The 15,021-nt window shown below is 31.7% G+C and overlaps 2 protein-coding genes across 2 annotated transcripts in view; both read right to left on the reverse strand.

The window, feature by feature from the left end:
• Positions 1-1,356: 1,356 nt before the first annotated feature.
• Positions 1,357-10,055, reverse strand: LOC111705096 (MIF4G domain-containing protein). Its single transcript, XM_023477541.1, has 7 exons — positions 10,033-10,055; positions 9,623-9,717; positions 6,997-7,069; positions 4,216-4,341; positions 3,731-3,856; positions 3,310-3,372; positions 1,357-1,893 (listed from the first exon to the last, which is right to left on the reverse strand). The coding sequence occupies exons 2-7, from the start codon at positions 9,664-9,666 to the stop codon at positions 1,858-1,860; spliced, it is 468 nt and encodes a 155-aa protein (XP_023333309.1). The 5' UTR covers positions 9,667-9,717; positions 10,033-10,055; the 3' UTR covers positions 1,357-1,857.
• A 588-nt stretch (positions 10,056-10,643) lies between these two features.
• The window catches only part of LOC111705101 (uncharacterized), a gene marked incomplete at its 5' end in the record, with an annotated part of 5,271 nt that continues 893 nt past the window's right edge, over positions 10,644-15,021 (reverse strand). The window contains 4 exon segments of the mRNA XM_023477546.1: positions 10,644-10,908; positions 11,423-11,541; positions 12,576-12,632; positions 12,990-13,202. Of these exon segments, the coding sequence (XP_023333314.1) occupies positions 10,659-10,908; positions 11,423-11,541; positions 12,576-12,632; positions 12,990-13,202 (639 nt within the window). The 3' untranslated portion in view covers positions 10,644-10,658.

Raw genomic sequence — 15,021 nt, forward strand, 5'->3', positions numbered from 1 at the left:
AGAATAATGGATTTAAAAATATGGATAACGATATAGAATAATGGATTTAAAAATATGGATAACGATATAGAATAATGGATTTAAAAATATGGATAACGATAAAGAATAATGGATTTAAAAATATGGATAACGATAAAGAATAATTGATTTAAAAATATGGATAACGATAAAGAATAATGAATTTAAAAATATGGATATCGATATAGAATAATGGATTTAAAAATATGTATAACGATAAAGAATAATGGATTTGAAAATATGGATAACGATAAAGAATAATGTATTTAAAAATATGGATATCGAAATAGAATAATGGAATTAAAATATGTAAAATCTGATAAATTATAATTTAAACATTTACGTTTTTCTTGTTTTATATAAATGCTTTTATTTATGAATAAAGCGCTTTGCTTAATTGATCCACGCAAAATAAATTTAGAAAACAATCTTTTTTTTAAATTTTAGAGAGTAAAGGATTAAATCAAATTCTAGAGAGAGAGGGTCAAATCAAATTCTAGAGAGTAGAGGATCAAATCAAATTCTAAAGAATAGAGGGTGAAATAAAATTCTAGAGAATAGAGGGTTAAATCAAATTCTAGAGAGTAGAGGAATAAATCAAATTCTAGAGAAAAGAGGGTTAAATCAAATTCTAGAGAATAGAGGGTTAAATCAAATTCTAGAGAGTAGAGGATCAAATCAAATTCTAGAGAATAGAGGGTGAAAATAAAATTCTNACGATAACCTTTAAAATACGTTGTTTGATGTGTTCTTATGAAAAGTATTATTAAAAAATAGATATTAATATTTTACACAATCAAAAAATATGAAAAGTTTAAAATAAAATATCAACTAATGCTTGAAAACACAGAATTTTCTTTGAAAATAAAAAAAATTAATGTGAACATAGCAGCAAAGAAGTTTTTAGGATCTATATACTGGACTTTAGAATACGGAAACTAAAGAGATCTTATCTCATACTCTGTGAGATGTACACAATGAGGGAGGAGGTGCAGGGCCCCCATGAGCTCCCTGAAAATGGTCTTCAAGCCTCCGTATTCGCAGATGAGTATTTAAAATGACCTGGCACTCCCCCTTCAACGAGAATAGATAACATTTTTGAAGAAAATATTATCGAATATTATCGAAAAAACGTTGCATAACTTAAAACAAAAAAATTTCATAATTTTTTATACATTTCTTCCATACTATATATCTTAAAAACGGCTAACAGTAGAACGCTCAAACTTTTTCGGTTATTCAGCTTAATAGTTAATTGTTAACAAATTTTGCAAACAAATAAAAAAATGTATTAACATGCAGTCACATGTATATATTGTCCTGTGTATAATGAATAAATAAGACTGTTGCATGTATTTCTATAAACTGTAATTCATCTAGTTTCAAATATTTTATAATTTATTTAACTTTAGAGTTTGAGCATAATTCCCATAGATTAATTACAATTACACTAGATGTTGTCTTTTCAAGATTTAAGAGTTTTCGTTCACAATAACCCGGAGTAAAAGTAAATTCAATCTAAAGTCTGACCGCGTCAACCTTGTTGCACCGCATTGTCCCATTGAGTGTCGCTTTATTCACCCAATGTCTGGGTGATACATTACAAACTGGGACCGGAAAGGTTGACCCGGCTCGGCCTCAGAGCTATTGTGAACGAAAAACCAATAAATCTTGAAAAGACGACATCTAGTGTTCGAACTCTCATTCAATGTGTATTGCTAATCCATGATAAATCCATATACAATATACGTATAGAATGCATACTTATTACGTATTTGCTACTCACTAAATATACAATTTGCGTTGTTTTAATATTGAAAAACAATATTAACGAATATATTAACGAGAAGAACCAGGATAGTAGTACATCACAGCCTAAAAAGTCATAAAGTTTCTTATTTTTTTCTTTTTAAACTAAATATTTACAAATCTGTTTTTTAAATCTTGCGAGGGAGGGAGTGCAAAGCCGCCATGAACCCCGGGAAAGGAACTCCAAGCCTCATGGTTTGCAGAATGATCCTAAAAGCCATTTCCGAGTCACTGCAATTCTATCCCCACGCAATGATCTCCAATAAAAACTATTTTGCTTTTATGTCCACCAAAAACATTTTTCTGGAATAACCTAGACGTGCGATACAATAGTTTTTAATGAAACATAAATAATTTGTATCAAAATGTATCTTATTTGAGATAAGAGTTAAGACTGCTATTTATTTATTAAATGTCACATATTTCTAAACATGTAAAAAAAACCGTTCAATTTTCAAATAAATATAGACACATTTTATATTATTTTACATGTGTATCAAGTAGAAATTAAACTATACTAGCACCAATTCACAAAAAATAAAATTTACTAGCGTGGAATGTTAAATTTGGGCTCTAGTACACTTTCAACTAATAACATTTAGTCTAGTAACATTTGGTCTAAGTAACATTTGGTCTAAGTAACATTTGGTCAAGTAACGTTTGGAGTAGTGTAAGTGGTCTAAAACTACAGAATTTGTTTAAGTAACTTTAAGAAAGGAGTAAGTAACATTTTGTCCAAGTAACTTTTGGTATGAGTAATTTTTAGTAAGGAATTTGGTCTAAAACTAAACTGCCTAAATGAGATGGTTCCGTGAAGTAGTGCGTCTACAGAAAGATGTAACAATCTTCTGTAGAATGTGAACCTTGCCCCATAAAAATGGTTGTCAAAAGTACTTCATCACTCCCATATTCATTCATACGCTACTATTGGTCTATGGTAAACAACAACAACAACAAAGAATCATGTAAATTTTCTTATTAACTACCTACATGTAAATCTAAAAAAACATTTTATTCATTTATTTTGTTCATAGACCGAAAGTTACTTAGACCAAATGTTACTTAGACGAAATGTTACTTAGACCAAATGTTACTTAGACCAAATGTTACTTAGACCAAATGTTACTTAGACCAAAGGTTACTAGACAAAAAAGAACTAGACGGAAATGAACTAGACAAAAGTAAACTTAGACGAAAGTGTACTAGACGAAATGTTACTGAGCCAATTAATATTTTGTTGCTGTTGTTGGATCAGCCATAAAAGCAAAACAAAAAATAAAAACAGCAAGTGGAGATCAGAATATGCGGAGCAGAGATTGAATCACAGAGGCTCGGAGATGTTTCGCTGAGCTTAGATACTTTTCGCGGGTTTTAAAGGGCTAAGAGATCATTCTGAAAATTACAAGGTTTGGAGGTAATTTCGCGTGGATCATGGTGGCTCTTCTACCCATCCCTCGTTGCACTGATATAATATAATATCACCTGGGCGGGCAGATTCCATTGGGCAGCTCGAAGCTCTATCAACTGTAGTAGTGTTTTCCCAATCTTAAATATAAATAAGTCTTTATTTTTGAGGGATAGAAAGGAAGACCTCTATAAGACATGTATCTAAAAATACCTGTGGATGGAGAGGGGTAGAAAGGAACACCTCTCTAAGACATGTATATAAAAGTACCTGTGGATGGAGAGGTGTAGAAAGGAACACCTCTCTTAGACATGTATATAAAAGTACCTGTGGATGGAGAGGTGTAGAAAGGAACAACTCTCTAAGACATGAATCTAAAAGCACCTGTGGATGGAGAGGTGCAGAAAGGAACACCTCTCTAAAACATGTATCTAAAAGTACCTGTGGATGGAGAGGTGTAGAAAGGAACACCTCTCTAAAACATGTATCTAAAAGTACCTGTGGATGGAGAGGGGTAGAAAGTAACGCCTCTCTAAGACATGTATCTAAAAGACTCATCCTGCCAGGGGTTTCAGTCTCCAAATCTTTTCCAATATGTGTTAACACAACGAATAAAATCTCAACCTAGAACATACAAAGATAGATAGTTTAATGAATATACAATGAACTATAAATACAATGTTGACGAGTAGATTGTTGATATAAACATGAATTTATATTTACGTCTTTAATAAGTATACATGTAGTTATAAATCTGATCGATCCAAATCGTTCATTTTTTATCTGATGACAACACCATTCACAAAATAATTTCGTTCATACTTAAAAATTTCGTTTGTTCCCAAAAACGATGCTCATCTTATCTTTATGGCTTATAGCTTTATCACGCAAAAATGCTAGGCATATTTTCGCTTTAACATTAGATTCGACGTAAATAAATGTCTACAGTTTGTATACAGTATACTGTATACTGTATACTGTACCTCTGCCAGGGACTGGATTTGGGAAGTGAGGGTAGCTGTACAACATTCAGCTAGAAGAGAGAGCAGAACCAGTTTAGGAGGAACACCTTCGTACTTAGTCAAGAAGTGCAACTGTTTACGTTTCAACTAAACAAAATCATTTATAAACATACTCTCCTTCCTTCAGGTGTATAGGGATATTATACAGGATGGTAAAGCCTCAGAAAGGATCGTAAATATCCATTATGATCTTAGGGAATTAAAACAAAGTTAAATGGAGTGACCGGCAATGTATGGTGGTTGAACTGAATATGCAGTAATACATATTCATTTCAACCACCATACATTGCCGGTCACTCCATTTAACTTTGTTTTTAATCCCTAAGATCATAATGGATATTTACGATCCACCAAAAACACAGACATTCTTCACTGTATAAATGGAGCTTATAATAGTTTATTTTGGAGATTTAATCATTTTAATTCATTAAATATTTCTGTTCTAAAAATTTGATGCAAAAGGATTTAGAGGATTTTGGCAAGTATGTAGATAATCCAGTAGGACATAGAACGCTCTGTAAGTAATTTCTCAAATTGCCTAGATTTGAGAAAAATAACGAGATTTCAAGGAATTGACTTACAACTTTTAAACCTTAATAAAACATTCAATAGATTTTTTTTTCGTTTCTTACAAATAACATTCTCAATTCTTACTTTTCATGAAAACGTTCATTCACAAAAAAGTAATTTAACTTGGCTTTTTCAGCTGACAAATATAAGGATAAGATATATTTCATATTTCTGCAGATATAAAATAAGATAAAAATCTATTTCATATTTCTGCAGATATATAATAAGATAAAGATCTATTTCATATTTCTGCAAATATAGAAAAAGATAAAGATCTATTCCATATTTCTGCAAATATAAAACGTTCTTTTTGTTTACATTTTAAAACAAAGAAAAACGTGTTGCGGATTTTAAAAAAATCGCGTATTTTCAAGAGTTTAAATTTATTACAAAATTAAAAACCTTTAAAACACATTTAAAAAAAAATTTTATCACTCATAAACCTTCAATGTGGTCACGTGATGTCCCACACAAAATTTGGGCCCGATCGGTTTAGCCGTTTTGACGTTTATTGGATACAAACAAACAGACAGACAAACAGAAGACAAGCCAAATTTATATATAGAAGATAAAGATCTATTTCATATTTCTGCAAATATAGAATAAGATAAAGATCTATTTCTATTTCTGAAGTTATAGAATAAGATAAAGATATATTTCATATTTCTGCTAGTATAGAATAAGATAAAGATATATTTCATATAGCTTCTAAACAGCAGATTCTGAATAATTATATTAAAATATTTTAACTAATTATTTTTTCACTTCTAGTTAATCAAAATTAATGATTTTTATCAAAAGAATATTTTACGAAGCTTAAGCTCATTGTCTAGGTTTGACTGAGCAGCCCTACACACTCTATCTTTTAGAATTTTAGCGGTCCTCGACTTTTTAAGCGTTCAGCCATAAGTGACCTTCCAGTGGGAAAGGATTCAAAAATATCAATACTAAATAAAATGCCCGGCGTTGCCTGTGGAATTTTAAAAAGACTTGAAAAAATTCTAATTTTGAAAAAAAAATTGAATTTTGAGAAGAAAAGAATTTGAATTTTAATAAAAATTCTGAATTGTGCGCAATTTGCTTCATTAGCTACGACCATTTTTCTTCGTTCATAATTAGGCATTTTCAAACAAATGTAAAAATTAAAATTTGCCTCGACCCCCCCTTCTACGAACAATATCTTATAATTATACGATACATGCAGTATTCTCTTACATTAATCATATAAGAGCCAAGATAATTCATTTACATTGGAATACTAGTCAAGTATTATAGGAATACAGGGAGTGTATAGGAATACAGGGAGTTTATAGGAATACAGGGAGTTTATAGGAATACAGGGAGTGTATAGGAATACAGGGAGTTTATAGGAATACAGAGAGTTTATAGGAAAACAGGTAGGGATTCCAGCGAACGAAAACGTTGGCGAATAAAGGCGAAAATTTTCGTTCGTATTTCACAAAGGAACGAATTTCGCATAACAGGAATGCAGGGAGTATATAGGAATACGGGGAGTACATAGGAATACAGGGATAATAGAGGAATACAGGGAGTATATAGGAATACGATGAGTAAGTGAGAATACAGGGAGTACATGGGAATATAGGGAGTATGTAGGAATACAGGGAGTCCATGGGAATATAGGGAGAATAGAAGAATACAGCTGGAGTATATAGGAATACGGGGAGAATATAGGAATACAATGTTTATATAAATACAGGGAGTGTATAGGAGTACAGGGAATTTATAGGAATAAAGGAAGTATAAAGGTATACAGGAAGTATATAGAATGCAGGGAGTATATTGGAATACAGGGAGTATATAGGAACACAGGGTGTATATAGAATACAGGCGTATATAAGAATACAGGAAGTATACAGAATACAGGGAGTATATAGGAATACAGGGAGTATTTAGGAATACAGGGAGTATATGGAATACAGGGAGTATATGTAATACAGAGAGTACATTGAATACAGAGAGTATATGGAATACAGGGATTATATGGAATACAGAGAGTACATGGAATACATAGAGTACATGGAATACAGAGAGTATATGGAATACAGGAAGTATACAGTAATACAGGGAGTACAAAAAAGGAGAAATGGAATTTACATTTAATTCTCATAAATGGTAAAATTCAAAGGGATTTAATTTAGTTTAACTTACCAATCCATACATTTCGTTGAGAAAGGAAATAAAACTGTTCCATCGGAGTGTATCTGGTCTTAGCAATTTGGACCTAAGTATTATTGCGAATATTGTAAACGTAAACCTTATCCTTTGTCATATTGTACAAGATTGAAGTTGGTGTCAATGAAAGAAAAGAAAAGATACAAGATTAGTGAGCCTCCAAACCATTAGACTTAAGTACATCAGACTTAAGTACTATATAATAGACAATATAAAAAAATTGTTTTATTTTTTTTTCTTCACATTTTATGCACATTCAACATATTTTTTCATTTCATTTTCAATATCCGGAATCTTGCAGGGATATACAAAATAGAGAAAAAAGAGAGGATTAAGCAGGAAATTAAAAGTTTCCAAATTGGTTATTCAGATTAGTCGATAGGGATTAAGTGTATCCAATTCTAAAGTTCCCAGCTCAGTTCTCCTTTGGTCGAAACTGTATATAGGGTATAATTCTTAAAAAAAGGGATTATCTGTTGTTGTTTATTTAATGTTAATCTATCTTTTTTAAATAAAAAAAGTTTAAATACCTATTATTCAGGTAACTTACTTTGTTTGTTTTTAGAATGCACTGAAGATGGTTTAATCAAAGAGAATAGAATATATATTAGAGTGGAATTTACTAGAAAAAAGTGTAAAACGGCCATTTTGTTGTATTGTTTCCATACTGTAGGTGTACTTCACATATTTGCGTTATATAACCTTTTGGGCCCCGGACCATCATTGACCAATGATCATTTCACATAGACTCTATGCCTTTCACTTTACAAACGATGATTTTCCGTTATAACTATAAATCAAATGATGTTTTTATTCACCTAATTCATTTTATAAAGTTTATTTAACAGCTATAAAAAATTCGAAATTGAAATGGATAGTCAAGGGAATATACTGTATTAATGTACTCTACTGCATATAATTTGTGAACATTTGTACACTTTTAACTCCCTTTCAGGCTGAAAGGGACTGAACAAATGCATACCGAAGGATTGTCTTAATTCCACTCTAACATATATTCTATTCTCTATGAAATAGATAGATTGATAGATAGATAAATAGATAGATAGATTAATTGTAAAGATAAATTGGTGTAATTTTGTTCACTCTTCTTTTGAAACCCCCAATAATGTTGGATACTTAGAAACATCAATCCTGGGATAACAATTTGTAGACAAATCTTTAGAATCATTTTGCATTTACATTTACCTAAACAAACCTAAACCTGCCTAAACCCTGCCCAAACCCTTACTGTACCAGCCTAAACCATCTAGCTAAACCTAGCTAAACCTTGCTATACCTTCCTAAACCCTGTCTAAAACCAAATCTTCCTGTACCAGCCTAAACATGCCTAAACCTACATAAGCCAACCTAAACCTACCTGAACATACAGCTAAACCTACCTAAACCTGCCTAAGCCTACCTAAACTTACCTAAACCTGCCAAAACCTACCTAAACATACCTAAACCTTCCTAAGCCTACCTAATCCCTACCTAAACCTACCTAAACCTACCTAAACCTGCTTAAGCCTACCTAAACCCTACCTAAATCTACCTAATCCTACCTAAACCTACCTAAGCCTACCTAAGTCCTGTCTGAACTTATCTAAACCTGCCTTAACCTACCTAAAGTCCTACCTAAACATACCTAACCCTACCTAAGCCTGCCTAAACCTACATAGGCCTACCTAAATCTACCTTAACCTTCCTGAACCTACCTAATCCTACCTAAGGATACATAAGCCTGCCTAAACCTACCTAAACTCTACCTAAACCTACCTAACCCTACCTAAACCTTCCTTAATATACCTAAGCCTACCTAAACCTGCCTAAGCCTGCTAAAACCTACCAAAACCTGCATTAACCTTCCTGAACCTATCTAAACCTGCCTAAACCCTGCCTTAACCCTGCCTAAACAAGCCGAACCTATCAAAACCTTCCTGAACCTACCTAAACCTGCCTAAACCCTGCATTAACCATGCCAAAACAAGCCTAAACCTGCCTAAACCATGCCAATACCTCCTATACCTACCCATACTATCTAAACCTACCAATTTCACTAACCTTAGCCTGCCTAAACCTGCCTAAATTTACCTAATACTATTACTACCAAAACTTACAAAAACCCTGCCAAAACCTACATTAACCCTGCCCTAACCCTGCCTACACAAGCTAAACCTGCCTTAACCAGCCTAATCCTACCTAAGCCTGTCTAAACCCTGCCAATACCAGCCATAAACTTAATCATACTATCTAAACCTTACTTTAACCTACCTGAACCTGCCTAAACCTGCCTAAATTTACCTAAAGCTGCCTAAGCCTACATAAACCCTGCCAAAATCTCCCTAAACCTGCCTAAACCTGCCTGTGCCTACCAAAACATGCTTAAACCTATCCAAACCCGACTATATCCTACCAAAACCAGCCTAAAGCTTCCTAAACCTACCTAAACCAGCCTAAACCTTCTTAAGCCTACCAAAACTTGCCTAAACCCTGACTACACAAGCCAAAACCTACCTAAACCTGTCTAAAACCAGCCATAAAATCTGCTTATAACCTGCCTAATCTACATAGAAGAATTCAACTAATAGTTCTTTAAAATTACCTGTCATGGTAAAGTTCTTGGCAAGTGTTGATAAGGGATTCCATGAATGTTTCCTTTTCCTCCCGTTCTATTATTCCAATACACAATTTAGCAGCCTAGAAGATAATTAAATATAACAAAACATGGTAATAATGATAACTGATAAATGAAATTTCACTTCGGAAAAAAAATTATGATATCTCTTCACAAGTTAAGTTAACATTTATCTACTGTAAAGTACATAAACAAACGAAAAACCAAAACCAAAACCAAAACCAAAGAATTTCTCGCTATAGATCTTTTTTATACCTGATTTAGTTTATTACCTGGTAAGGGAGCCGGAGCCCTAGAGACGGTATTCTCCCCCTGTTTAGTTTATCACCTGGTGGGGAACCCTAGAGATGGTATTCTCCCTCTGTTTAGTTTATCACCTGGTGGGGGAACCCTAGAGATGGTATTAGAAAAAATTATTTCTGAATAAACGGCTTTTTTGAAATAACTTTTTAAGAGACGATGGGATTTTTATTGAATAAACTATTTTACTAAAAGATGAAAGAACGAAATACGCCCATCTCTAGCAGTGAGATTTAAAAAACTATTGAATAGGAAGACAACATTTAAGTAGGTTAACACGGAGTCTTCTTCCTATTCTGCAGTTTTATAGGTCCCACTGGCAAGACAAGTGTAAAGCAATTTCCTGAAGGAGTAAAAACAAACTTAGAGCTGTTAGATGTTAATATTTGTTTATAATCCTCCCAGATATTGCAGTACACTTTATATGTAAACAGATATATGGGGATTTCTGTTGAATCTTCCTTAGAGCAAAACCCACCCGTGTTTTTTATATAATCATACAAAATTGGAAGCTTAAAAAAGGTTTAAAAATTTATTAAGTTTTAATATTTTTAAAATAATAATTAAGTTTTACTGTTTTGCAAATTATTTTTATGAACAATATTTGGATGCCACCTTTTGCAGGCTTCAAAAAGGAAATTGAAAGGTGAAAACAACAGAAGAGTGGCACAGTTTACAAGAACAACATCAAGAAAGAATGTTATTAACTGCAACTGCAGGGTTGAATTTTGATCAAATCAAAAATAACCAAACGTATATAATCACCCTGTAGTCTGTATTTATTGAACTTAAAGAACGTATTAAAAAACCTGTTTGGGTCATCTAGGGCTTTTTTTAAAGTGCTGAGTACTTCTGGTGGGAAATGGAAGAGCTCCAGGTCAATCAGCTGACTTGAAAGATCTATCAGCTGATTCGGTCGCTCACTCAGCTGATCATCATAATGTCTATCAACACTGTTAAAAATCAGATTTTCATATTGTATAAATAAAGTCTTACTTTTCAATTTTCAATAGGTAAATTTACATTTCCTACTAGAGTAAATTTTTCCTCATAATTATATTCTAATAAAGACAACATTTAATGTTTCTTTAATCTTTAGAAATTGGTAAATATCCTCCATTTCTGCCATCTTGTTTTATTTCGCAAAACTATGTGTTTTACATAGCATTGCTGGAAAAGTGGGCTGAAAATGTCTGGTATTTCATTACATTGCAATAAAGGCATTACATTGTAAAGGGGGAAAATTGTGGGAGAAACATTTTCAAGTTAGAATTAATTTAATTAATTTTCCCAGCAACCTATTCTCGGTAATACAGATATCATCAGTTTTATATGCTTAATTAGAGCTATGAAAACATAATTAAATACACAAATGAAAAACTACATTCATTCAATCTAGAAGAGATATGTTATTTTAACTCTAAAAAAGATTAAAACGTTTTGTTTTAATAAAAATGCTGTTTTTTCCTGAGCTGTGATTTCACAGATCGGAACTTTGTACTGTATGAACTGTTTGAATTGTTATGTTTTCCATGAACTGTTATTGTCAATCCAGTTCTGTTAAGAATGATATTATCTTGAGGCCCCTAACATGAGAACAGCAATGAGTTACAAAAAAGAACTAATTCTCACTCCGCAAAATTTCATTATTTCTTCAGTCAGTATAAAGCAAAATCTTTTCTTAATTATTAAAAAAGTCTATAATGGTTTCCAATCAAAATCAAACACACTTTTTTTTAAAGAGAATAGAATATATATTAGAGGGGAATTTAGAGGATCTCTCGGTATGATTTTTTTCAGTCCCTTTCAGCCTGAAAGTGTACAAATCATGTAAATGTTCACAAATTATATGCAGTAGAGTACATTAATACAGTATGTTCCCTAGACTTTCCATTTCAATTTTGAATATTTTAAAGCTTTTAGATAAACTTTATAATGAATTATGTGAAAAAAACATCATTTGATTTATAGTTATAACGGAAAATCATCGTTTGTAAAGTGAAAGGCATAGAGTCTATGTGAAATGATCATTAGTTAATTATGAAACCAGCCTATTTCATAATTTGGTTTTCTTTTAATATTAATTTTAGATTTTCTATAAAATGATATTTCAGGGCCCAAAAGGTTATATAGCGCAAATATGTGAAGTACACCTGCAGTATGGAAACAGTACAACAGTACAGTAAATTCCACAGTAATATGTATTCTATTCTCTTTGCTTTTTTACACATTTTTCTCTTGATGATTCAAATGGAGTTTATTGGATCAAAATTCATAAATGTAGTTTTAGAGTTTACTCAGAATGTGTTCCCTATGAGAATTTAAGTTTGGACTTCTGAAAAGCCTTAGACATTTTATTTAAAACTGAAATTAACCCCAAAAAAATCACATTTAAGGAATAGGAAAATTTGAAAACTTTTAGTTGAATTGATGTGTTAAGTTTACGCTGTTAAATGCCAGAAGCCATGTGCAAAAAAATTGAAGTGTCGTTTCAATATTTCTTAAGAAGTGTTTTAAAATGTGATTTTTATGCTACACAGCTGTTAAATTAGAAAGTAATTTTTAGTTTTTTTTAGTTTGTGGATTTCTTGTAGGAAATAAATTAGTTATTGCTAAATTCCTGTAAAGATGTCACTGCCGTCGCTGTAGGAAGAACTGTTTGCTGTTCACCATCATTCTAATAGTTACACATTTTGTATTTTTATTTCAAATAAAGAAACTTCAAAGTAGCCCCAAATTTAATATTTCTAATCTGGATATCTTTGAAACCTAAAGATGCAAACATTTATTTCAATTTATTTTATTATATCAAAGGTTTACGCCATCATGCTGCAAAGATCAAAATTTGGTTGTGTGGGGAAGCTGGCAAGTAATCTGTTCCTCATGCAGTATAAATGCAATAATTGTTTCTATATTTGAAATAAATGTTTAATATTGATTAAGAATTAAGAATTAAGATTAAAAATGGGCATATATCTATCACAAATTAGTATGAACATGTCTGAAATATCATTCTTCAATTAAGTGAACTAACCCTTGATGAAATATCAAAAGATCTTGAGAGTCTGAGGGGCGCAAACTCTTTAGCTGCTGGATTAAGGTTTGGCGGAGAAGAAGTAAGTACAGGAGGACGGTACAGCTCACGGCTTGGCTTGGGCTTCACACTAAAGCCGGTTTGAACAGCTGACGACCTGCTCCCGCCATCAGAGGAGAATTCATCACTTCTTCTTCTGCTTGAGTCACGTGTCTTAAAGGAAAGATAAATGTTAATATTTGCACTAACTATACTAATTTTAACAGATTTTAACTAATTAAGCTTTGAGCATATAGAACCATATAGAAACTTTCGGAGACCCTCACTTGCCAACTCAATGATTTTAAAAGAAGTTATAAGAAATGAAAGCACAAACATTCTAAGAAAATTGATATGTTTTGATATTTCTATGCTAAAAGATAAATTCTATTTTTCAAATTCATATCTGCAATTTCCAGCTTGTTATTCAAGTTTGATTTTTAATTGACCCTATACAATGGTTTATAAATTATTAATTCATCTGATTCTGAACCTAAAAACTTATGTTTACTCACCTTTAATGAAAACAAAAACAAAAAAAATAACTCTTTATTAAAAAATTCAAAATATAAGTGTTTTTTTTTATCAGGCTGATGAGCTCAGATTACATTTGTTTGCAAACTTGAAAAGAAGAATTTACTGTAATTGTGATGTATGAAAAATTTTCATCAAAAAATATGCATTTTGAAAATATTCATACTTTCTTGTGTTTGGCTTTTTTATTTATCTTTTGCAAAAAAACATTTTTCAAATTGATCATTAACAAACGATTAATTTTGCTCCGAGAAAATTACAGTATAAAAGTCGTCTTTTGATTCTCAAGTTCAACCCTGTAGTTTCATATACCTATCCTCTCTACCTTTATATCTATGTAGAGATTAAAGAATTTATCTTGCTGACTTGAAGATATCAACTGCAGTAAGTAAATACTAAATGTACAGAGCGTCCCATATCATATTAGATTATCTCCAATCTTTAACACCAATATAAACCCTTAATACTCGAAAAACTTATCATTTTCCACAAGAAAATTCTTATATAAGCCTTATATTATTTTTCAAAATGATTCATTCTAATTAAATTTTCTAATTAGTCCCGAAAATCGTAATTTAGACCCATTCTCGGTCTAATATAATGTGGGACACCCTGTATATCCACCCACTTGAATACTTCATCGATTACTTATCAACTAATCTATAACGACCCCTCCAATTCTCCCCCCCCCCCATACTCCCATCCCATTTATCTAGGAGAAAACATTAAAACAGATTCATGAATATTAAAAGATTGTGTGGGATAATTTCACTTCTCCTTTTCTTTCGTCCAAAAGAACTAACTTTTTGCCATACGCTCTGATTTTTCTTTATGCCCAGATCTTTGCAAATCGTAGTCCTTCGATAATTGAAACTTTGAATTCTGTGAGAATACATAATCTATAATTGAAATATCAAAGGTTTACACAATAATGTTACAAAGATGTAGAGATAAGAAAATTTGAATTTGAAGTTTAAGAACTTGTACCCAGCCAAAATTTTATATAATCTGACTCTAATTAGTCTCTATAATAAGGAGTTTTACTTGTTTTTTTCTATATTGTGTCTTATACTGAAGAAAAATAAAATAATCTAAGAAGAGTAGAGTACATGAAGAAACCTTGTTATAAGATAAGAACAAAGGGTAATTTATCGAGAAATTGGAAACGCATTCTCAACCTTTTCTGAAAATAAAGAATTCTTTCGTTTAGATATTTAAAAAATGCAGGAACTTTTCTATTCAGAGGGTTTAAAATTTTTTTTTCATTTTTTATCAATGAAAATTTCATTGTTTTTTTTTATTATTTTTGAGTTAGGTTTCTTTTTAATTAACGGCGGTTTTAGTTTGGTTTAAATCGATAAAAAAAACTTTAAACTATTTCATTATGTTTATTTCTCTTGGAAGTTAATTAAATCATATTTTTTCAGGGGGGGGAGAGGCGCACACCTGACCCACTCCC

This window comes from Eurytemora carolleeae, unplaced genomic scaffold (genome assembly GCF_000591075.1).
Source record: "Eurytemora carolleeae unplaced genomic scaffold, Eaff_2.0 scaffold18, whole genome shotgun sequence".
NCBI lineage: Eukaryota > Metazoa > Arthropoda > Copepoda > Calanoida > Temoridae > Eurytemora > Eurytemora carolleeae.